Source organism: Oncorhynchus clarkii, chromosome 5, assembly GCF_045791955.1.
Source record: "Oncorhynchus clarkii lewisi isolate Uvic-CL-2024 chromosome 5, UVic_Ocla_1.0, whole genome shotgun sequence".
Lineage (NCBI taxonomy): Eukaryota > Metazoa > Chordata > Actinopteri > Salmoniformes > Salmonidae > Oncorhynchus > Oncorhynchus clarkii.
This window is the reverse complement of record NC_092151.1, coordinates 12727008-12753521: the sequence shown is the minus strand read 5'-3', so window position 1 is coordinate 12753521 and position 26514 is coordinate 12727008. Positions and strand designations below refer to the sequence as shown.

The window sequence follows — 26514 nt, the reverse complement described above, 5'->3', positions numbered from 1 at the left end:
ACCGCCGCACATTGAACCGTGGGACTTGTAGTCCCGTAGGAGCAAAACATGTCTGTATCTGCAACCTCTCGCTGCCTCCCTATGAACTACATGTACCACAAAGCCAATCTTCGGCTACGTTTCAGTCGCATGATGCAGACGAAAGGAGCCGTTTAATTTGCCACAGTAGAATGAAACAGTGATTACCTAACAAAAGTGCTTGACAATGCACTATCCAATTTTGTTCTGTTCACACATACTGTTTTTCTCAGTATGATGAACTCTACATTCTAAGAATGCTCTGTCCATTGACGCACGGGACAAAATGTGCCGGTTGGTTCATTGTGCAATGTCATCCCTTTATCATTGCCAGCAAGTCCAGAGCATACATGCTGCAGTTCGAGTTTCCGTTATGCTCCCACTCACTCCTATTACACTGGTGGCTAGTGGTGGGGAACTACAGTTCGAGTCTCGACACTTTCTCCTGCTACAGTGAGACTGGGATGGAAACAATTGCAAATGTCCACAATGTGATATTTGATAGCTGCTTTATATATACTGTATCTTCTTTCATATGAATGTATACTAAAGTTTTAAAAAAACTGCAGTTATTTATTTTGATAGCCTAATCAGCCGCCTAGTTGTTCTACAGTTAGGCTAGAACTGTAGAATGATGCAAATTATTTTTGAAATTGCACGTGTAGGTGACCTTGCAACCTCTGTTTCAGAAAATATCATTAAAATTAATGTACAACTAACTTTTGCGCATATTGCGCTCAATTCAAGTGTGCTTCTCAAGTTATTAGGATAAAAGTGCTATTTCATTTTCGCAAGAAAAATAAATCATAGTTGCGTTTTAAAAAATGTGGATCGTGTTGACAAGGATATGAGATGTTGTTGTCCTTGGTTGGAAAATGATAGGATAGAAATAGCATAGGCTACACACCAAATGTGATTTGACTAAGAAATCACAAGAAATCAAAGCACAAATTAATAAGATATAGGCTACAGTAGGTCAATTCGTAATACAAAAAAAACATGACGTTTTAGATGACCCTTGAATTAATGCTATGGATTGCATCGAATTTGTATGCCCAAATTGCTCGTTTCGTTAAGAATGCTGTGCGATACTAATGAGCCTAATCAAAATGACAAAGTCATTATTTGCATTAAAGTGTTCCAAGTCATAACACATTAGTTACACTTACCATGATGATGATTTAACGATTTCATTGTTCACATTCAATTATTTTTATTAGCTCTCTCTCTCTCTCTTTGTATTCTAATGTAGAAATGAGCCTGGTATTGTCAACATTAGCATAAGATGAATGATTATATTACTAAGAGATAAGCATCTGAAAGATACGGAAGAACATAAAATATTGATATGTTCTTACACAACTTTAATGTGTTTTCGTAAGTAAATTGTTCCAAATATCGGTTGGCCTGAGATGCACAATTAAAAACGTCTAAAAACCCATCGGTCAGGAGAAATTGGGTCACTGTGTTCAGAACCCCCCCCCCCCCCCCCCCCCCCCCCATTAGGCGGCTATGTGTTGTGTACTCTCACCCTTATAAGGACATTACCACGTGTCACGACGACAATACTTTGGAGTCTCTCTAACTCTCTTTACGGTCATTTTCTCCTGTTGGACAGGTTTTCAAACAGATAGGCCTAATCGACTTATTTTCTTACTGTACATGTTTAGCTGTGGACCACATCAATGTTTTCAATTCCAGGTGTTTTTAGGTGTCAACATCTCATTCAAATGCACATTAGTCCATAGTCCATATTCCACGGCTGTGGTTTGGTACTCTTGTGACATGCAGGCTTATTGCGAAAGCACCTGAGTGGCCTTATATTCTGTTATTTACAATGTATGTGGTTCTTGTCTGACTATATTAAATGAAATATAAATTGGTTATAGGACTTGAAGATGCATATTTCATATGATGAGATAGAGGACCTTATTTCTAATGCCAGTTTATTGGTGCACTCGTTAATGTACATAATGAATAATAATACAGTGCAACTCAGGAGAACATCGTGAAATATGATTTTATCATACTTAATTGGCTTTTAGCTTATTATTAAACAATTAAACATATGTGTATACATTTAATGCATTGTGCATGCGTTCATAACCATCCACCACCCACCACCCCCAAGATGCCCCCCTCTCTTTCTACTTCTCTTTCTTTCCATCCCTCCCTCTCTCTCACACTGTCTTTCCCTCTCCCACTCTCTCGCTCTCAGTTCAATTCAATTCTCTCTCTCGCTTCCTCTCTCTCTCTCTCTTTCACACACACACACACACACACACACACACACACACACACACACACACACACACACACACACACACACACACACACACACACACACAAACACACACACACACACACACGCAGACAGAGAAATCCAATTTCCCCTTCATTTTAAACGAACAATGAGGATTAGGGTGAGGGATTTAAATGTGGAGTGGGCTTTTTCGTTCGGTGTATCGGAAGGGAAGGCAAAGGGAAAGTCCTGAACTTATTAGCGAGTAAAGTTGGGGTCCCAGCCCAAAAACAGAAAAATAACAATATATCACTAAATTCATTCTAGTCGTGCAAAGTAAACCCCTTGCGCGCAAGTAAACGCGCAGTGTTGAAATAACATCATAGCGCAGTTTTTAAATTATAGATGCACTTGAATTTAAAGACCAGAGAGCATACAAATATTGACGTTTTCTATTCAATCAAAGAAAACGTACATATGAATAACGATTTCTAGTCAATGCCTAGGGCCACAACCAAAACAGTTGAGTTGATTCCCAATTGCATGCCAACTAGGCTACTTTATAGCAAGATGGTTGCACTCTGCGTTGATAATACATTGGATTGCTGCAATTTTTGTTCCAATTTGAATTAGTTGATTATTCCATATGTTATGAGTATCTTATTATTAATTAGACTCTCCATATCAAGAAATATAAATAATAATATATTATTGGAAATGTACAACTGACATGTGAAAGCGAGCAATGGGGAGCTGTGCCACTGTGCCAGGCGCACGATATCAAGTGTGGAAACGCGCACGCGATTTGATCATGGTCCCTGAATCCAGTGAGCCCCAAAAATGCAGGAACCTTGGTGACAATGTGCATCATAAATTACGCGCGAAGTGGAATCCAAATGGATATAGACTTCCAGCGCAAAAGGAGACCAGAGAAAGCGTTTTGAACGCAGACATTGAGAGATTAAACAAAAGATTACCAGCGACATGAATACATAGAACACATAAATAACGGTTTTGAAAGATCTTTATACTTTTACCAAAAACAAATAAACTGACAAACAGGAGACAAAAGTATTAGTGTGTTGGTGCTGGTGTTGCTGGTGGCGGTGGTGTTGGTATTGGTGGTGCTGGTGCTGGTGTTATTGGTGGTGGTAGTGCTGGTGGTGCTGGTGGTGATGCTGCTGCTGCTGCTGGTGCTGCTGCTAGTGCTGGTAGTGGGCTGACCTGTCCACAGGTGGGAATTTATTTAAAGCTCCTATGTAGCCATTTTGATCTCAATATCAAATCATTTCTGGGTAAGAATTAAGTACTTTTCTGTGATTGTTTTCTGGTCAGAAAAAAAAACAAAAACAGCTTCTTAGCAAAGAGCAATTTCTCAAGCAAAAAATTTGCTGATTGTCTGGGAGTTGTCTGAGTGGGGAGGGGAAAACTGAAAATGACCTGTTATTGGCAGAGAGGTTTGGAACTCTTTTTTTCTATTGGTCTATTAACTAATTAACGGCCTGGTGTGTCACCAGGCAGGGGAAAACTCCATCCCACCAAAACAGGCTGACCTTTCAGGTGGTCTTTTCAAACAGCCATCACACTAAAAAACATTATCATAATTTCCACAATTTCACAGTATTATTCCAACCTCATAGTGTGGAAATATATATAAAACACAGGAAATCACGTTTTGACCGCATTGGGCCTTTAAAGAAGATAAGAGCACATGTTGGAGAGTGAGAATACAAGATACCACTAAACTCTGTTCAACAAATCCTCACAATATCATATTTTATCCACGCGCGCAGACGTGGGTAACTTTATGTTTAATGCATGAGCTAACATTATTCCAGACAGAAGACGTAAATGATAAATATGCATTTATTCAATTAAGGGTATTACATGAGTTTTTATTTGCATACGGATTTAGGACGTACCAAGGCTCTTTCGTGTTTGTGCTACGAGGGGGGCTTTTCTGCGCCTCCACGTTGTTTTAATTGAATAGATTACAGATGGGCTGTATGTGTAACTAAATCCTACCATAGTACACCTTGATACACGTCGAAATCCCGAGGTATTTGAGTTTAGGTATTCAATGTAAAATCATTTAGACCTTTCGTAACGGTTTCTTTTCAACTGTTGGTATCTCATTGTTGCAGGTTAATTGATTTCACTGGTCTTCTTATAATGTTGTTTGTTAAGCCGTCATAAGCTGTTGTAATAGGCTATTCTAAATTACACATTGTTGACCCAACATCGAGTTATTTATTACTCAGGAAGTGATATTAGGATCCCCTTTACCTAAAACAAGTAGAGAGGATTAGAAATGTTATTTAAGTTCACTCGTTCGTTTTCGTTTGTTGTTTTACAACATATTTCCAAAGTGAACTTCTATGCTAAGAACAAATAAATGACATTATCCCATATGTACGATTATCTCCCCCTATTTTAAATTATAGAGCTAACTAATACCTGAAAGGACACTTTTAACATCTCTCACACCCAAAGGCCGATATACAGGTTTCATGTTTTGAAATTAACATGTAGAGTAGGATGAAATTAACATTCAATCGTGTAAACAAACATGCATTATGTTTTGAAACATGTCCAATAAGTTAAATAATCCATGCTGTGCCATTTGGCAACCTGCAGAAACCAGCTTTTTCTAATACGCCATATCACTCCTGAGCGAGAAATAGAGTCGCTGGCGCGCATGTTCAGCGGGTGGCGCTACAGACCCACACACACGCTCAGGGGCGCGCGCGCACAAACAAGCACTAATTACATAAATCAGAAGTGAGTGGTTGAAGTATTCAATGAAGAGGGAAATGATAAGCTACAAAAGACCTCAGTTCACATCGATTGGGAAATCTCAAGACACAGCACCTAGAAGGGCAAAATATGTATTATTTTCCGAGTCATTAGGATATTCATGTGTTTGTTTTCACGATGAGCTCCAAAACGTAATAACTACATCAAAACCCAAATAATGTGTGGTGTTGGATGTTTGGATAAAAGCTGCAAACGTCATTGTTTCTCACTCAAAAGATCCGAAGGACTTTATTTCTTTTCCACGATCCTTCTCCAATCCATTATTTGCTCAGGCTCTTCGCTTCGGGAGGTTAAGTAGGCCTAAGTGATACACAATAACATATCGTTTGAATGTATGAGCGAAAATGTGCCATATGCTTCGCCAGTCTTGGCAGCATGCGCTCGCGCCTTTGGCAAGCGCAAAGACTCCAAGCCTGTCAATGTGAAAGTGTTGGACATGCTTAAATGTTATCCTTGAAGCCTCCAACACAGAATCAGAAACACATGCAACCTACCACTGAATTCACTCCTTTCTCACGTCACAGGCCCATTCTCTCGTTTGACACTGACCCCGCCTATTTGAATAGGCCTATCAATTAAATGTGTCTTATTAATTTTGAAGAACAAATAAATAGTTCAGCTCAATTTTACCCAGTGATTTAGCAAAACCTCGTCTTGCCTTGTCCCGCCCTTTTTTTATACACGGGAAATATTCTCAAGGTAGATGTTCACTCTAAGTAGTCATGAAGTTAATACCCCACTTCCCCACGATATCACAGATCTCATTTAGAGCTGTTTGAAGCGCACGCACTGATAAATAAGGACCGAAGCAGCACGCGGGCCAAACAAAATACTCAAGGATATACTGGAGAGACATTCTCATTCAATGAGAGAACCAGGTGATGTTTGTGAGTTTCTCTGAGTGGAAGAAACATCAACAATGTGATGATACTGTACATCCTTAAATACTTGAATGTTGATAGCCTAATGGAGTCATTGTGCAGGGATGATACAGGGAAACATGTCTCCTGCGTGTTTTTTCCCCAGCTGTTTGATCAAACATAATATTTGATGTGGCATTAAAGGGAAATTTCAACAATTATCAATTTCATATTAATCTCCATCACCACCACAACATCAACATATGTGAAAATGGAATAAAACAAATATGTAGTAACAAGATGTGTTTCCAGTGACATTGTCAACCAATTAGTAGACTATTAGTAGGCAATGCCTACTCACAATTGGTTAAAATCACATGATGCACACCGATTATGTCATGTGAAACACTTATCTTCCTCTACTTTTTTTTACAACAAAACATAGAAACGCCAATTTTCACATATGTTGATGTTGGGGTGGTGCTGGAGATGATTTATATAAAGTTTAACATTTTTGAAAGGTCCCTTTAAATGAACCTAAGGCAAGATAAATGATGCTGGTGAGGATGGGTATCCTCAAAATAATCTATTAATTGGAGAATTATGAAGTAGGCCCATAGCAAAATATGCACTGCTTTTTGTTACTGTTCATTTCTTTACCACAAAACTGTAAGAAAATAATGCAAACGAGTTGTTCATTGTGGTTGTAGCATAACCCCATGTACAAATATGACATGGAAATGCATAAACTGTATTCACTGATTTAATGTCAATAGGAAAACTGTAGGTTATTTGAAAGCCTATGTTTCATTAAGTAAATGTCCATAACATAATGTGTGATTAGTAGAACTGTTATGTATATTATCTCTGATTAGTTAGTACAACGATTATCTTGACGAGATGTTGACTGAGGTCGCTACTGTATAAAGTGAAACGCCTAATATTGTATTTATTTGTTTTATGGGACGCTGCATATGTTTGAATAGCACTACGCTGTGTCCAGCAGCATTCTAGGCAGAATAATAATATTGTGTCATCAATTATGGCCATGTATACAGCACCGGGACCCCTGAGAATACGACGTTTTCTCCCGGTGTGTTTCAGAAGACCAAGTTATCCAAGGCAGACGGGGTGCGTTACGAATCGCAAACGATGCAATACACGTCTCATTTGGCACGCGAGCATTTGTGTGTCGACAGTATAGGCTCCCAGCTTCGCGTGACTAAACGAAACTAATCCTCACATAACAAGCAAAGTAACACTTTTTGGTTGAGTGTAGCACTCTTTACATCCATGCTGCCTTTATTGAGGATTGTTGGTGACATGAACGTGTAATCGGCCTAAAGGCAATATTTATGTACATAACAACTGATTTACCTATTTAAATAATAGCCTACTACCCTAAGAAAAATAACTATACGTAGGTATTCAAATAACACAGAATGAATCATAATTATTATTAGTATAGCCTATTGTTATTTGTCAGATTTTGTTATTTTTATAGCTAAGAAAAAATATGTTTTCCAGGTGGATAAAATGCGTAAATATCTATGTCAAGGGTATGGCATAACCCAAGAATAAGCACATTCGTATTGCTTTATGTGGCTAAATTAAAACAACCAATGTTCCTGTCAAAAAAATGTATGAAATCATTTTTTAACATTTCGGATGCCTCATTTGGCCACCCATCAATGAGTCCCAGAAAGTTAGCCAATATAGCCACAGCCAGATGAAGAAATATGGAGGTAAAATCAGTGTAAGGACACGCTCAATGGCTGTTAATTACATGGATTAATCACAAGCTATTCTGCTGCAGCCCCGGCGCTGGTGGTATGATGTCGGGGGCGACCGAGAGCCCCGGTCCCCTGCGGCCGAAGGCGTTGTTCTTCTTTGTTGGGGTTTAAGTCACGGCTGTTGCGACGGAGCTGGTCCGGGCATTGTGTTGTCCAATGTGCCTGTTGGGGTTGCGAACAGATGGTCCAGGAGTCAGCGGCTGTAGCGAAAGGATGACGTCGCTAAGAGGTGCAGTAAGGTAAAGAAGGACCTGTGATTTGTTCACCTGTCACTTTCCCTTTGTTGAGATGGATGGCACTCTACCGCGGAGTCAGACATTGACCGTCTTTCTGGGGTGTAGTTTGCCCAATAGTTAATTTTCTGATTTTCTCATTCTTCTTTTACACAATCAGTTGGCAAGGCTAAACTACAAATTATTACAATTAATAAAAACCACAATGGTGTCATTATGTTAATAGTGATTACAGTTATATAACAAAACAAGGGAAAAACAAATGAACAAATTATTTTCTGTAACTTTTCTGAGATGGACGAAAGATTAGCCTACTTAATATCACACACGCCGCGGGCACGCATATTAACACACACACACACACACACACACACACACACACACACACACACACACACACACACACACACACACACACACACACACACACACACACACACACACACACACACACACACACGGCACTGTGCCAACCATGCCATAGTGCGTTCCCATTCACCGTCCAGTCCAATGTGTGATAAACTCAGAAAGCATAATAATGTTCCTTATATATAGCCAAATCCGAGTATTCTGTTTCCAAATTCAATCAATAGGATTGTAAACAGTATGCTATTCGTTTCAGTGAAATATAATTGTTAATGCATGAGCTAAGTCTATTTCCAGACTAGGTAGATCCCTCACATAGCCCTAGTGTAGTTTGGCAATGACACAAATGGGAGTGTGATTGAATTCCAGCCTCTATAAGTTACTAATATTTCTTAGATTTTCGTTTAGTTTTAGTTTAGTTTATTGAATGGTGTACACATAATTGTCAGCTAAGAGCTGAATTGCAGTGTACAGTCCATACCTAAAGAAATAATTACATAAAGAAATAAGGTTTCTACTGTAACGCGGATACCATGATTCTGACATCACACCATTTCCAAAAACTGGAGACCTTACCATAACTTTTTACGTGCAAATACGTTTTGAATAGGTTATTCGTGTTTGCTAATGTTTATGCGTTGTTATGTAAACACTAACTGTCCTGAGATTAAATTACATGAAAAGTCCAAATATAATAATAATCCTTTTGTCTTTTATAGAAATGAATAAAACTTCATAATCATCTCAATGACATCGAAGACCACAAGGAAACAATAACGCTGAACAACACAAGAAGACATAACGGTCTTCATTTGGGCTTTTACATTTAAAACTCGAGCAATATTGAAATAAGGATAATTTTGGTGACGTTTGCAAACCAATGAACGAGTGAAATAGCTGCGTGACGTACAAGTCCCCGTAGAAAAGGCGCGGAGTGTAGCTATAGGTACGGAGAAGGTGGGAAGCGAAACGAGGCTGTGAGGCCGGTGCGGAGAGTCTTGATAAGAGATTTGTACTCATCGAACCAATAGTCAACTCCTCCTCCTAAATTGCACACACACACATAGAGCTCAGTGATCGCTTTGCCGAAGAGCTGGATACCTGTAAGAAAAGAACGTCTGTTTTGTAATAACCAGTGCTGGACACGAACAATTGTGCGTTTTTACGCATTGCTTCCTTGCGTTTGTTATTCTGTTATATTCGATCGATATTCGTCGGTTTTGAAATGTTTTGCGCCAGCATCCACAAGCAGTATTGAGATTCGCTGTTGTGAACTCAAGAGTGGAGGCCAGGATACTCACCACTACAATTCTACCGTGTTTTTAGTTGTTTTTTTCTTTCTGTATTGTCTCTTGGAATAATTTTTGCCTTGTCCATTTTGGTCGTAATGCAAGTTGAACGTTTGCAGTAGTCCTTGATCACTTTAATTCGATGACAGGCTGAAATTGGTGCATTTTTGTGCATCTTGAAATCTGCAAGTTGAGCGCTGTTACTGGATCCAGAGTTTACATTGTGGTTTGCTGGTATGTTTCTATAACACTTCTGAGCTATTGTTTGTAAATAGTAGGATATTTTATATGATTTTCATAACGTGTTCAAAGATGGTGTAAACTATAGCCTATATAGAAAACTGAATATTTACTCTAATAATCCCTGCAATTACAAAGCACAGTGTTGTAAACGACAATGTTTTCTCAATATCTTTCTATTTTTTTGTAGCCTACCATCATTCTTGGCTTGGATTTTTTGACTTTCTAAAACAATAGATTGGAGCCATTCACTTTAAATGCATGGGCTAAATTTGCGTCTCATGGAAGTTTTGGCCTGCAGATCTGAGGGAGACGCTTGCAAGTGTAGCCCTCCAGTCTCCACGATGCTCTTCCACGGGCTCCCCGGAGGCGAGATGCAGGGGGTCATCGACGAGATGGACCGGAGGGTGAAGGGCGAATCTACCGCCATCAGTTCGGCTATAGACATGGGGGAAACTGAGACGGTGGGTGAATGTCATTTTAAAGAAGGACCTGTGCTGTTCAGGCATGTGATAGCACACATAAATATTTCATTTCTACCGAATATATGCATAGAAAGTGAACTGCGATTAAAATATAATTATTTATAAGATAGCAAGCAGCACTTAGCCGTTCACATTTGCAAACCCTGTGTGCGTAAAGTATATTATTCATGATTTATTGGTTAGTATTTCGTATGCCTCTGGAAAAACATGTTAGCCTACAATAACTTTGTCGTTTGATTAACGAAGTTTCTTTTCAGATGCATGTACATAGGCCCACTTAGAATTATGGTAAAAACTTTTACACTAAACATGGTCCTATGTCTGCCCATTTTAAGGCCATTGCATGTTCATTCACAATCCAATAATTCAATCTAACAGATAATAATCTTGAGCACTTTGATAGCCTATTTAGGTGGGATATTATAAGAATTGTCCAAAATATGTAAAATCTTCCAGAAGAATTCATTGCTCTAAACACAATTATAATGTTTGATATTTCATTCTTTTTTTATTTGTTTATTAGGCCCAATCGAATATGTTTTGCAATAGGTCCCACGATTAATTAATTTGTGATAATATTGAGTGTTTCATGTGAAAGAAATGCTGATAAGGATGCGAAATTACATTTATATGTTTTTTCTTTCATAATATATGATGTACATGCCTCAACTTTTTTTTTAAATGGTTTCTGCTGCATTCAAATATTCCGGGCTAGGATTACGTGTTAGGCCTACCTTTTAGGCCGACGTGTTAGGCCTACGTGTTACATCATCCCACATTTAGGGTATATCTAGTGTTGTCGTTTTATATATTGCTTTCATGGCTGTATCCCTAAAAAGTATATGAACACATATTAAATATGTGTGCGTAAAATGTTGACTATTATACGGTATTGGCCTTGACATCCATTGGTGATATACTATCAATAATGTGTTCTTATTGTAAACATAAAACTGATTTCCCATTCCCTGTTCAGAGTATGACGTCCATCAACAGCGACCGTGTGGCCTTGTGCGCGGGCTGCGGGGGAAAGATATCTGACCGCTACTACTTGCTCGCGGTGGACAAACAGTGGCACATGCGCTGTCTCAAGTGCTGCGAGTGCAAACTAAACCTCGAGTCCGAGCTTACCTGTTTCAGTAAAGACGGCAGCATCTATTGCAAAGAAGATTACTACAGGTAACCAAGACACAAGGCTACGCCTATGACAACAACAACAACAGGCCAAGCAAGCATGAAAACAAGAGCGACATCCAATTACGCCTACAACTAGCATACTTAGGCACCAGCTGCTGCTACTCCAATGACAAGCCTGTAACCCCTTTCAGAGAGTTAGTGATGGTATAGGCTAATGTTCCCAAAGCATGGTAGCTTGTTATACATTTATTATATACAAATTACAACAAATTAGCCTATGCTATTACGATTCTGGCAGGCCTGTGCTTGCTTTGGATGCTTTACTAGTCTAAACCAAAATATCATATTTGAAGTGGCAAAATGGCAAGAATACGCAAACAAATATGAAGGCCTGAAGGCATGACACCTTTTACGCATGTTAATTAATATGCCTGTATTGCTTAATAACAACTTTACATCAATGTTCTTCATCGTATTGTCCACAAACTAAAGTTTGCTGACCATGTTGTGAATCTAAATTCTGTACGTGTTTGTGTCATCCGCTCTCTTCTCCCAAGCAGGAGGTTTTCCGTCCAGAGGTGCGCCCGGTGCCATCTCGGGATCTCGGCGTCGGAGATGGTCATGCGGGCGAGGGATTTGGTTTACCACTTGAACTGTTTCACCTGTACTAGCTGCAACAAAATGCTCACGACCGGAGATCACTTCGGAATGCGGGACAGTCTTGTGTACTGCCGGCTTCACTTTGAGACACTCATACAAGGGGAATATCAAGCGCATTTCAATCACGCGGGGGATGTAGCCTCGGGCAAAGGACTTGGCGAGAGCGGCACGGGAAACTCGCTGGGGATGCAGTATTACAACGGCGTCGGTACGGGGCAGAAAGGAAGGCCGAGGAAAAGGAAAAGTCCCGGGCCTGGAGCAGATCTGGCTGCTTACAACGCAGGTAGGACGAGTTTGTATATACCGGTTACCCATGAATGGCATTATGGTCATCAACAAAAGTGCCACGAAGCAGTAACACACAGTTGTAATGCGGTTGACTAATGTTGAAATGAAAGAAAAAATGACTACTCTATTTCATAGTGTGTGTGATATCTCTATTGGAATGAAAGACAATTAAGAGCTAAAGAGTGGACTCATTTGAACTGTTTTAGTTTGATGGAAATACACTCTTCTGAAAAAGATCTGTCGCTTATTTCGATGGACTGGGTTACCTACTTTCAGTGAGAAATATCATATTTTGTCTGAACCGTTTTGGGAAATACAAATGTCTATACAAAATTTGAAACGTTGGAAAACAATGAGCAGTTAATCAGTAGGCCTATGCACGAACTAAATGCTTCCATCAAATTGAACGTAATATTACACAATGTTGTGCTTTGGATTTTTTTACGCAGATACTAAACCTGCAGTATTTTTAATCTGACGGATATCTATGTTGATTTATTGAATAACTCACCTTTATTAGACAGCATTATTCTAATAAGATCTATTATTTGGTCAAAGATGTGAGGGAAAATGTTGAAGTTCATTGGAATCCTCTGTTGATTTGTGGAATGGGAGCGCGCTTGGGCCTACTGATGCATCCACTTCCAATCTAATAGATTAAGATAAACTATCTATAATAAATAAAAACTACGAGATGAACTCGCATAGCCCACTAACTAAACGGCGTTAATGCATTCAAAGAGAAACTGCTTCTGAAGGCCTACTCAATTCTGCATGTCCTACACTAATATTCTGTATGTTCCATGTCAATATGCTACAGAGTGACGTGTGAATAATGGCATAATGTCTTAAAACACTCCATAGGATTATTATTGAAAATGTTACACTTATTTCCATTGAACATTTTCTCATACACGGTCGATTTAGTCTTCTAAAACCTCTCAAAACTTGGAACCTCTCTCAAACCTCGTTAAAAAAAAAAGAGAGTGGTTCGATGTGAAAGATTTTTAGACGACAATAGAAGCAGACAAGTGGAAAATAGCTCAGATGGGGAGTAGGACTTCAAAAAAGATGAGAGAGAGAGAGGGGGGGGGGGGGGGGGGGGGGGGGGAGACACGACCAAATTCCCAGCCCCACGTTCACTTGTTGAGTCTCGCTGTTTGTTGGGTTTTGGGGTCGGTAAATCAATGTCGGATTGCTTGTAGAACATGGGAGCACCTGTGTAGAATCCTGATTTAAACTTCCCCAGTGAGGCTGGAGAGCAAGTCTCCCACATCCAGTAATATGTTACCCCTTCATAAATAAAGAACCGACTTGCGCACCACCACGGAGCTCTTGTTCTGTCATACTTTTGTGGGAAAAAACACACGACTGACATTTTGAAAAGCTATACTTGCTATTCAGTATGTCTACTTATCATTTACACATTTAGTTACATGTGTAGGATCAGGACAATATGGATTGGCCTAATAAGGATAGGCCTAGATATGTATATCACAGGAGGCTGCAGAGGGGAGGACGACTCATCATAATGGCTGGAACGGAGCAAATGGAAAGGAATGACACCATCATTCCACCAATTCCGCTCCAGCCATTATCACGAGCCCGTCCTCCCCAAAGAACGTATATCTGTTTTTCGAGAAAAGGATACGATCTACAATCTAAATTTGTGTAGCTCTATAATGCGGCGGCATAAGGTGATTTGAATAAGAAAGGCGAAAAGTCGAAAGCCGCAGTAAGCACTTGAGTTACAACACATGAATGGTAGCGCTAATAGTTAAAATATTGGATCCATTCTCTGGCATTCTGTTTTGGGAAAGAGATTTTGGATTTTTATTTGCATAACATTTTGTATAGTTCTGAGTGTGCTTCACTAACCATGAGCATGAAAATGTAATTACATAATATTTATACATTATTTTAAAGACCTATTTTATAAACAAATAACATTTTTTTGTCAGGATTGTGGTATAAAATTGATATATAAATGGGTACTATTATTTGCACAATTTCCTCCAAATCTGATATATAAATACATAAATAAACGATATATAAAATAAAGTCTAATTACATTTGAATGAAATACAGGTTTTCATTCTAAAACAAACGGACATAGTCCTAGACCTATCTTCCTTTTCTCTGACACACTTCTTTGACCCTACATCTCAAATCTAATCAAATTCTAGCCTGCAGTGTTATACAATATAGAATAAGGCCTTTATTTTTATTTCTTTCCCTTTTTCTTTCTTATTTACTTTCTTTCTGTCTTTCTTTCTTTCTTTCATTCTTTCGTTCTTTCTTTCTTTCTTTCATTCTTTCATTCTTTCGTTCTTTCTTTCTGTTTTGGGGTTTGCTGCCACCTGAGGGCGTTTGTTGACATACCCTTCACAATCATTAAGAGGTCCAGATTCTATCAAACCCTGGCTGCACTGCATCACACTGTTCCTTCACTGTGAAAAATAAGTCTATCAAACCCTGGCTGCACTGCATCACACTGTATCACAAACCCTGGCTGCACTGCATCACACTGTTCCTTCACTGTGAAAAATAAGTCTATCAAACCCTGGCTGCACTGCATCACACTGTCCATTCACAGTGAAAAATAAGTCTATCAAACCCTGGCTGCACTGCATCACACTGTTCCTTCACTGTGAAAATGCATGGCAGCAGCCATAACTCTGTGTTACGCCTTAAGGTGTTCTTTTGGAAAAAGTCCTTAATATGCACTAGGCATTTCCCGTTGTATTATCTATTGACTCCTTTGGCAAATGGATTTGTTGTCCCTGTTTTTTAATGAGTGATTAGTAACACTTTACAGTGATTTTTCCAGTATATACAACAATTATTGTATTGTTACACTGTACTTACAGAAGCAAAAAGTGAACATGCTGTAAACTCAGTCTAATAATGATCAATTGCAATACTTTTTTACACTGTACTACTTACACAGTGATGAGAACACTAAAGATATGTGTTGCTACCCAGTCAATCTCGTGCGTTTTTCATGTCAACATATTATTTATTTATATGATTTATTATTTGTTTTGTTTTCTCTCAGAGTTGTGGGTATTAAGGAGTAATGAGCTTTCCTGTCAACAAATAAGACACACGGTCTGTCTGCCGTAGCATTCACAAAAACAACAACAACAGCAACAACAACAACACATTGGAAAACTCTGATTATGTAATCCCAATGGATCTAACAATAAATGTAATCTCAGTTAACACAGAAGTCAAATCTTGAATCATTTGGTCTGCTGCGTGATACATTACTGTATCTATGCTTGAGATGAATCTCGACCCGAGAATCTTCCCACGGGAGATTACAATAAATAAATTCCATGAAAATGGTCAACAAAGTATCGTACATATCCTATTGTATCGTATTGAATCATATCATATCGTAACCATAAACTAAACTGTGTGTGTTGTCCCGCCCCCTTCAGCATTAAGTTGTAACGAGAACGATGGAGACCACCTGGACCGAGACTCCCACTACTCCTCCAGCTCCAAGTCCAAGCGCATGCGCACCTCCTTCAAACACCACCAACTGAGGACCATGAAGTCCTACTTTGCCATCAACCACAATCCGGACGCCAAGGACCTGAAACAGTTGGCCCAGAAGACAGGTCTCACCAAACGGGTGCTGCAGGTGAGAAAGAGGATTCATTTTATAAAGGATAATTATTTACACGCATGTATGTTATTGTATATAGTCCACTGCTGGGCCCATATTGAAAAAGTGTCTCAGACTATGAGTGCTGATCTAGGATCAGTTTGAGATAATATTAATAATAAAGATGATAAGGACAGGGGGTCCAGAACCTAGAGCAGCACTTCTACTATGAGACGAATACGGGCATTGATGCTCATTGGATAAGTGCAAACTGCCTTGATGCTCATTGGATAAGCGTGAGCTGCATTGCATTTAACCAGTCACGAATACTGTACATCATTCCTATTTGTTCGGGATATCTGCTTGCTTCGGTTTAGTGCACCACAGTCCCAATCCCACAGAATTAAATTCAACATGTATATACAGTATCTCTGAGCCCAAGCTACTGCATTTGTCAGATCGTTTTATCAAAAGGGAGGCTCAGTTTAGCAGTGGGATAGTGCATCATTTTATCCCAGTGATAATGTGTTAACCTTTGGGGCAAGGCAGCAATCCACATTGCTGTTGCCAGTTGCTGTTGCAAGGCTAGCTGTGTGGTTGCATTGATCTGGTAATGCTGTAATGTTTACCTTTGTGGAAATGTAGTATTTAGGAGTATGATAATGTATTAACTGTGAGATGGGCTGATGTTGACTTACATCATGATAATGCTAATATGCTACTGCAGAATTATTGTTTAGTGGTGTTCAGTGGTAAGATAATGTACTATATGTGCTGTGATAATGTGGTAATGAACCACATGATAATGTTGATAACAACCTGGGCCACATTTGATGGTAAAAAAATACTTTAAAGTACTACTTAAGTAGTTTTGTGGGGTATTGTACTTTACTGTTTATATTTTGGGAAACTTTTACTTTTACTCCACTACATTCCTAATGAAAATATATACTTTTTACTCCATACATTTTCCCTGACACCCAAAAGTACTCGTTACATTTAGAATGCTCAGGCAGGACACCAACATGGTCCAATTCATGCACCTATCAATATAACGTGTTGTCATCCCTAATGCCTCTGATCTGGCGGACTCACTAAACACAAATACTGTGTTTGTAAGTGATGTCTGAGTGTTGGTGTGCCCCTAGATATAAGGGGCAAAATTAAAAGACAAAATTGTGCCGTCTGGTTTGCTTAATATAAGGAATTTGATGTAAAGCATTTACTTAACTTTTTACTTTTACTCAAGTATGACTGTTGAGTACTTTTTCCACCACAGTACTTAAGCACATTTAAAACCAAATACTTTTAGACTTTTACTCAAGTAGTATTTTACCGGGTTACTTTACTTTTACTTGTCATTTTCTATTAAGGTATCTTTACTTTTACTCAAGTATGACTGTTGAGTACTTTTTCCACCACTGTATGTGTACTTGTTTTACATGTAGTAGTAGTAAATATTGACACAACATAATATTAGAAATTGCGCTCCCTGAATCTGTACTGTGGTAATAAAGAAAATGATAATGGTGCAAAATGCAAAACAAATCTATCAGGGAAGTTTTTGATTTATGTAATCGCTCAAGTAATACGATTATCTCAAACAAACCGGCCAAGCTATTTCCATCCCATTCAACATAATCAGCACAATTACACAAGAGTAAAAACATTTAGTCCTCACACAATCAGTAGAGATATCTCTTGGTATAAGTCATAGCCTATCAAGAGAGGACCCAAAGCTTTTTTAAATCTTTTTTTTTATGTGAGAAAAAAAGTGTCAGCGAGTTATCGTACCAGCTGTTTAGCATTCGATAGGGGAATTCAAAAACACACAGCGGACCATTTGCACAAGTATAAATAACTGCAAATGAGAAAAAACTGACATGCTGTAAAACACAGATATAATGAACAAAACGAGGACAACAAAGCCAGCGTTTGGCTTTGATGAATTCCATTTTTCATGTTTGTCGTTTTGATTTGAAACACTTTCCCCCCCTCCCCCCTCTCTCTGTCTCTCTCGCCCCCCGCTCTCTCTGTCTCTCTCGCCCCCCGCTCTCTCTGTCTCCCCCCCCCCCCCCCCGCAGCCCTGCAGCTTCTGTTCACCACACTAACACTTTTCGAATGAACAAACATTTAAATATGTTTTTGGTTCTTTGAAGGTTTGGTTCCAAAACGCCAGGGCCAAGTTTAGACGGAACCTACTACGTCAGGAGAGCACAGGGATGGACAAGGTGTCGGACGGGTCCACTCTACCAGGGGGGTCGCCTTCGGGCCCCCACTCCGAGCTCTCCAACGCCTCAATGAGTCCTTCCAGCACCCACACCACCCTCACGGACCTGACAAGCCCCTCTATTCCGTCGGTTAACCCTCTACTGACCGCCGTGCCGGGGGGCATGGACCCCCACGACTCCATGAGTATGAGTCCTTCCCAGACCACCCTTACCAGCCTCTTCTGATGTTACCAACACCACCCCATCCCATCGCAGACCACCCTTACCAGCCTATTCTGATGTCACCGACCCCACCCCATCAAATGACCACCCTTACCAGCCTTTTCTGATATTACCTACCCCATCCCAGACCACACTTACCAACCTCTTCTGAGGTCACCGATCCCACACCACCCCACCCCTCCCTAAACCCATCCAACACCACACCAGGTCACTCAAAGACTAAGAGACTGAAGAGAGAGACACTTAAATACATGATATTCCCCGTGGACCTCAGATTACTGCCCCGTCTATTTCTAGTCTTTGTATGAGTAGCAACTAAAGCCTTACAGAGCGGTCGGCTTGATTTCATCAAGAGCTGAAGATACTTTTTCTGTTTTCATCTTTGTTTCCTTTCCACGTTGGCTGACTGATACTACCGAGATGTAGATTCTCACTCCACCACCCCGACCACTCTGTTTCTAGGTAGAGATTGTTTTTTTAAAATATATAAAAAATAAAAAAGACAATGGGAAAGGACTGTGAAACTGAAAATGTATTTGGAAAAAACATTGGAGAGTGTAAAATGCAGATACAAAGTACTGTAGCAAGGTTATCCGGAAGACTCTAGCGTGCCTTATATATTTTATCACACTGAGGAATCCCTGATCGGATAGATGTCTGATCTAGGTGGCATATTTCTTGAAAGATTTGGTTGAAGGATGGGTGACCCACTGACAAACCACGTTTGCTTACAACATGGCAATGAAAGCAATTCTACTTTACAATTCACTCTGCACACAGTGAGGACTGATCGATGAAATAGAAATAGCATTGATGAGAATTAGAATTACATTGATAAAGTTAATATAAAGATATCATGGTCATTATCTTTTAGACTCAGTCATTGCTTGCAGTACACACCAGTAATAGTTGGTTACAACTTTGATATTTTGTAACAATAAACTGTCACATGCGGAAATGAGATATAATGTATATTGATATCTGACTCGTTGCTTGATGGAATTGCAATGATACTATTTTACAGTCCGCATTTGAATACACAACACAAGTAGCTACAACATATCTAACTATTTTCCAGCATCACACTGTTTGGTTAATGAATTGATAGCTGTAACATATGGATGAACTTTTCATATTGAGATATTATCGGTCTATTTCAATATTGGCTCATTCGTCACTACATAAGAGTTTATATCAGTATAGTGTACCAGATACACTTCTACAGTATATTGTACCAAATGCACTTCTACACATCAAAGAGGGGAGTCATGCACACTCACAAGCGCGCACACACACACAAACACACGCGCACGCGCACACGCACACACACACACACACACACACACACCGTACTTACCTCAGTCTGAAGGTCTTTCTATGTTCTTACTGCTGAAACCCAGCACTCTGATTTTGATTCTCAAAGTCCCCACAATGTAGGATTATAACATATAAGAAATGTGCTTAGAACTGAGATGCTTTATGGGTACATCTAACAATGGCACCCCTAATCTAAAAAAATCTTAAAGACCACTTCTAAATACTTATTTGGAATTGTTCGCACAAAACATGGTTGATTGAAATTGTCCCCACAAAACTGTTCCTTGTGGGGACCTGTCTGAATATTGGTTTTGGTACAGAGAAACTAATCAGGGATTTGTGTGGTTGGCAAATAAACCAACTTTACCTGGGTCGTGTTCATTCGGACACACAGTAGCAAAACGTTTTGTAATGGAAAACGGAAATGAGTGTTTCTTATTGGACAAATTCAAGTAGTACCTCCTCGTTTTGGACTGTTGTTTTCCTGTTTGGTGCCTACTAGAAGCTGGTAGGACTAGGAGTGTTTCTGATATGGAGAATCAAGCTGCCTTCCTTTTGACTGTGACTACCTTTACCTATGGATGAGGATGGTGCTCTTACCTTATCTTTATCCTTGTATGCATGGAGAGCTGCTGTTGGGATTCAACATCCCTTTAACTACACAGTCTTTAGTTTGTTTGTTTGTCCTTCCATTCTTGTACAGTTGCCCCCTTTTGATGTACTTAAGCCTTCAGTTCTTTCAAAACATAAAATGGTGGACAAAACTTGACCTAGTCTGTTGTTTTTCTGAAGTTACTACCTATAGGATATCACACGCACACGCGCACACTCACTCACACACACGATGCATGTGCACAGATGTGAACCTATATGTTTTTATTGTATTTGCTGTGTATAAAGTAAGGATTACATGTGGTGTTCCACAGGGTTCTATTTTCGGTTCGTTGGAGTCCGGTTGGAGGGCCACCTAGTCTTGAAAGAGAGATTGATATCCGCACACTATTCAATGCCCCAGCTGTTTTGTTGCTGTGAGAGACCACATTGTCTCAACATTGTTGCATGCCTTTTTCCAATGACATTTAAAAATAATTAATACCATTTGGATTATAATGTAATTTGTGTCGTTTAGCAGAAACTCTTACCCAGAGCTACCTTCGGCATGAACATTTACAGGGAGTCTGAATGACAGTACAATTACTGAATGCATCTATCTTTTCTGTCCATATAGTTTTTTAAATACAGTGCTTCCACCCACACTAGGAAATCAGCTTGCTGTGGCTGGCAGCTCGCCAGAAAAATCTCACCATAAAATAGACGTTTCGTAGAGGGAGCCTTTCTCTTATGAGTTTGAGCAATATGTCTTCAATTTTCACATGGCACCAGCGTCATCCAGACCAGCTGAATCAAATTACTGAGGTCTGAAGAATGTTCTCTTAAAAACGTAGTCAAATAACTTTGGTAAAATAAATATAAACTGAAGCTTTTAACGGTCATATGTTTTTTTTCTCTTTAATGGCCCTCTTGCTCGGTTTTTGGCCTTAAGTGATCCTGTACAGAAAGAGGGGTATTGATCGAAAAGGAAGAGTGAGAACACAGGAAGTCTGCAGTTTTGAAGTTTTAAGGTATTGTCAACAGCAAAAGGTCAATAGTACAGGTAATTGTTAATGTGTCCACAAGTTGATCATAATAAAAACGGGTTGACTTTAAAAAAAAAGTTGGCTATATTATTTACCATTATTTACCATATGGGATCTACTAAGAAATTACAATGTCATGAGAGGAAATGTACTCTTACATTTCCAATAGTCCCATTTTGGGACTATTCCATTGGTTCCATTATACCTGGCAAGCTAAATCAAACTCACCTAAAATACTTTAAAGGGGCAATCTGCAGTTCAAACAATGACAAAGCGGGCGCCCCGCCACTGATTTGGTAAATAGCTGAGGGATGGGGCTGAAGAAATGTAACCAATCTCAAATTCATAGACAGAGCTATAAATGCAAGAACTGACCATCCGTGAGATCAGAAATATAGTTTCAACCATTTTTAAAGGCTATAAAGTGTTTGTTTACAATGACTTTGTTTACAAACAAAAGATAAAACAAGCTTATATGTTGGGTTGTGTTCTGATGGGAACCTACAATTGAACTAAACTCATGAGGCATTTCTAAGTTATATTCTTCAAGAATCAATCGGTACATTTAATTAATTTAAAAGTTAAAAAAATGGATGTAGCAATAGCAGATTGCCCCTTTGAAGTATTTGAAAATATTGGACCATGGTCTGGTACATTTTAATTGTCACCAAGCAAAAACTACTGGTGTAGAATCTTAATTTAGCCAGTTTGCTACAGCAGCAAAGTAATCCTGCAGCAACAGGAAACGTTAATTATTACGTGGAATATATTTAACAGACATTTTTGTAGGGGTTGATCAATTTTTTATTAGGGCAAATCAAATCTGAAAATTCAAAGTGGAAATTATAAACTTTTAGAAGCCTTTTTAAAACTCAAATACACTACAAGTTTGCATTTCCTGGTGAGCATGAAAATATTCAGCAACAAAAGTGATCAAATGAAGATCCTCCATCTGTATGAGAGAGGAATATCAACATCAGGTAGGTAGTGTTCTAAAGTACAGTGCTACCAAAGTAATACCATTCATGAAAATAGCACTCTTATCAAACAATTACCACTCTGATGCCTTTTTCAGTTGGTCAGCACATGGGGATGCCTGTCAGTAGGAGCACTGTGCAAGGTGTTTGTTATCACGTATGTTTCAGAAATGAGGGACCACTGGCAACAGTGTGTAAGGCCAGCTTTCAACACTGCACCAGTCCCAATGTTACCAAGTTACCAAGACCCAGGTACAGCAGAATTAGAGGCTGTTTTGTAGCAATGCTGTATTTGGTAGGATGGGTGTTGAAGAACGCCCTCACCAATAATTTGGGTCCACGAATTTTAGAAATGTACCTCATGTTATGGATATCAAGGAAGTAGTATGTTATATAGACCCAGGTCGTGTCCATTAGGCACCAAACGGAAGAAAACTGATTAAAACATAGAAGGACTACCTGGACTTGTCCAATAAGAAACACACATTTTGACCTAATGAACACAACCCTGGTGAGTCAGCTATTGGCTTACACTAGCCACAGCTGGGGGATTGCAATGTTGAGTGCAAAACAACAGTCATAGTAGCCGACGGACACCTGTCTATATTCTACAGAAGCAGGGAGCCATCTTAACGCTGCTGAAACGACTGGATCCCACACCTTAGACCTTGACATATCTAATAACTATACACGTTTGTTTGATAGCTGCAGTATGTACAAAGTGTTGTTTTGTTCAACATTTCACTTCACTTCTTCTGTGGAGCTTCATAATTACTACTATTGGTACCCTGGCCAACTAAAATGTTATATTCTCATTTGCTCAAATATGGGCATGAAGACTGGAATTCTATAAAATCGCTGAGAAAGAAGAGGAAGAAGACAATCTGACCAGGGATCAGAAGATACTGTCTAATAGCTAGATATGAATCCTGCCCTGGATAGAAGACAATCTGACCAGGGATCAGAAGTTACTGTCTATTAGCTAGATATGAAGCATGCCCTGGATAGAAAGAGAATAAACACATGTCATTCTAATGAGCCAAATCCAGGTTGGCTAGAACTTCCTGTCTGTATGATCACTTTGAAATGAGGCTGACGGAGGACAGTGGCTGACAAATAAACCAGCAGACCCTGATCCTCACATTCACCTATTTATGTCAGTTTAAAGTCAACTGTGTGTGTGTGTGTTTGTGTGTGTGTATGTGTGTGTGAGAGAGAGAGTGTGTGTTTTTGAGATTGTTTGTGTGTGTGTGTGCGTGCGTGTGTGTGTGTGTGTGTGTGTGTGTGTGTGTGTGTGTGTGTGAGAGAGAGTGTGTGTTTTTGAGATTGTTTGTGTGCGTGCGTGTGTGCGTGTGTGCGTGTGTGTGTGTGTGTGTGTGTGTGTGTGTGTGTGTGTGTGTATGGAGCAGGGATCACAGCACATTTGCTCGATGGGCCCCGTCGCTCCAATCGTCCCCTCGGGGCCTTGAAGTTGGATCACTGTCTGGCGCCCGGGAGCGACGCAGGGATCTGAGCGGTGCTTATCACTATGCTCCCCTCTCCCCCGCCTCCCCCATCACTCACACCGCCCCCGCCTCCCACCATCACCCACATCGCCCCTGCCTCCCCCCATCACCCACACAGGCATATTATGAAAATATCTGTCACATGGGAGTCGATGGGCGCCTCCTCCACCCCATTGCCCTTTCACTAAGAATCAGGGACCAAGGCATGTGACGTGAAACTTGGACGAGGCTCAATGTCCCGTCAACCGGCAATTACTCTGAGAGAGAGGGGGGGGGGTTGGGTGATAGTGTGTGTGTCTTGGGGGGCAGGGTGGTGGGGTCTTTCCCTCTCTCCTACTCTTCATCAACTCCTCATCCTCTTCCCCAGTAAGCTAACATGTTGTACGAAACATGTCTGTCAGTGTGTCTAGCACAAACATGGGGGACATTCAAATGGGGGATAATGTCAAAGTTTGAAGTTTCCAGGTTTCATAAAATGGCAAGGCAAACTTTTTGCTACACTCATCTTGGAGCAACCAAAATGTTAGTTCACTCAACCCCAAGGTGACATTCCCTATTTAGACTGTGGTGTAATTCCAACCAGCAAATGGTTTGTTTTGTTTGTGGGCACTTCACTGTCGATATTGTCCCCAACACCGATTACTTTGGTCAATTCCTGGGTGTAGACCAAATAACAGACACTCAATCATGGATTTCCATGCAGGGATGTTTGAAGCCACTACACTTTAGAGTCACTTTGACTAGTAAATATATGTGTCATAGTAACACAGTGTAGAGCAGCTGGCCCAAAAACCAAGCACCATACCGCCTTTATAATTGAGGAATAAACTTTGTTTATTTTGCTCTAGTTATCTCCAATCAACACCAAAATAAATGCGGTCGCATTGCTTGGTTTTACGAGGTGGCAGTGGATATTAAGAAGATGTGTTCTGTTTTAGTCTTGGTTTCTGGTCATTTCTTTGGTTTATCCTGTGTAAACAATTACATGGGAAAATATGAGGCTGACGAGTTGCTATGAGATTTGGCAGCGAGGGACTTCTCTGAATTTACAAAACAACTCAGTAATCAGATCATTATATGGTGTGTTAATGGAAGCCTATGGTCTGTTAAAAAATAAATGAATAGAGGAATGGTTCCCCATCCTCCATATGGATCTTAAAAGGGCCAACAAACATGTATCTCCCAGGGACAAACATGTATCTCCCAGTGACAAACATGGGGCGGCAGGGTAACCTAGTGGTTAGAGCGTTGGACTAGTAACCGAAAGGTTGCAAGTTCAAACCCCCGAGCTCTGTCGTTCTGCCGCTGAACAGGCAGTTAACCCACTGTTCCTAGGCCGTCATTGAAAATAAGAATTTGTTCTTAACTGACTTGCCTGGTAAAATAAATAAAAAAAATATTTAAAACATGTATCTCCCAGGGACAAACATGTATCTCCCAGTGACAAACATGTATCTCCCAGGGACAAACATGTATCTCCCAGTGACAAACATGTATCTCCCAGGGACAAACATGTATCTCCCAGGGACAAACATGTACAGTGTCTCCCAGTGGAATGATGTCAGAAGAGTAAAGCAGAACGTATTCCCAATAGAAAGAGGGCCTGAATAAAGCCCTGGGGGACACCCACAGAAATCAATATCTTTATAGGCACAGATTTGGCTATTAAACTATTTGAACAATCTAAGCCACAATCCAAACCCCTCTAGACATTCCCAGAAAATCCTGTCCTGTTCATTGTTATCGACAGTGTCTTAAGTAGGGCACTTGCATTTGAGGCCATGAATTGGGGAGTTGATGTCCTTAACTTCTAGATGTACAAAGTGTAACTGTAAACTGTATAAGAATTGAGAAAAGCTTCATTACTAGCCTCATACCCCCCCCCCCCCCCCCTATATATCCCCCCCCCACCCTTCGACTGGCCTACGGCAATAGCAGACAGAGCCTGAAGCAATTCACATATCAGGTCAACAACTATGCTTGATTTTCTGGACGATTAATCTGGGGCAATAGGATGGAGGGGGGGTGGTGCTGAGGGCATGGGTTTGGTGGGGGGGGGGGGGGGGGGGGGGGGGTGACCTGGATCATAGGCCGGCTCTCAGGCCAAGCTGAACCCAACTCCCCAACCTCACAGAAACCAGCCACAGATAAGTCGGGTGCTAAAACTAGTCTTTGAGAGAGACCAAATGTGCTGCACACATGCAGAGCCTTCTCTTGTGTTCAAATAAAGACAGGCGATGAGAGCTTTAACAGTGAGCATGCGATCCTAAAAGCACACGACAGGACAATGATGAAATAGTGGGCCCTATAAACTTTAATACTCAATATTATGACCTCTTCTCTTCCATTGAAGTCTTCAACAGGCTAAAATGTTTGGGCATTACTCTTTTCGCTGTCAGCACTCAAATATGCGCAAAACCAAATTGAATCGAAATAGTCATTTCTGTGCCTCGACCCGCTGTGAAATGTGACATCACACATCGTATACGACCTGTAAATTCATGTTTTACCCTACCCCAATGTCCTGCGTTATACTGAATTACTGCTTATTGTCATTCGTACTTGTCTTCTCGAGGCAGGA

At 40.1% G+C, this 26514-nt stretch overlaps 1 protein-coding gene across 3 annotated transcripts; it reads left to right on the top strand.

The window, feature by feature from the left end:
- The first annotated feature begins 9373 nt into the window (after positions 1 to 9373).
- Positions 9374 to 18934, top strand: LOC139409849 (LIM/homeobox protein Lhx2-like). 3 transcript variants are annotated; one of them, XM_071155237.1, is made up of 6 exons: positions 9374 to 9852; positions 10160 to 10322; positions 11320 to 11522; positions 12038 to 12423; positions 15875 to 16080; positions 18204 to 18934. In XM_071155237.1, exons 2-6 carry the CDS (start codon positions 10203 to 10205, stop codon positions 18498 to 18500), a joined length of 1212 nt encoding a protein of 403 aa, XP_071011338.1. In that variant the 5' UTR covers positions 9374 to 9852; positions 10160 to 10202; the 3' UTR covers positions 18501 to 18934. The 3 variants fall into 3 exon arrangements, with proteins under 3 accessions (XP_071011338.1, XP_071011337.1, XP_071011336.1); XM_071155236.1 differs by lacking the exon at positions 9374 to 9852 and having other exon boundaries at positions 10116 to 10322; positions 12041 to 12423; XM_071155235.1 differs by lacking the exon at positions 9374 to 9852 and having other exon boundaries at positions 10116 to 10322.
- Positions 18935 to 26514: the final 7580 nt, after the last annotated feature.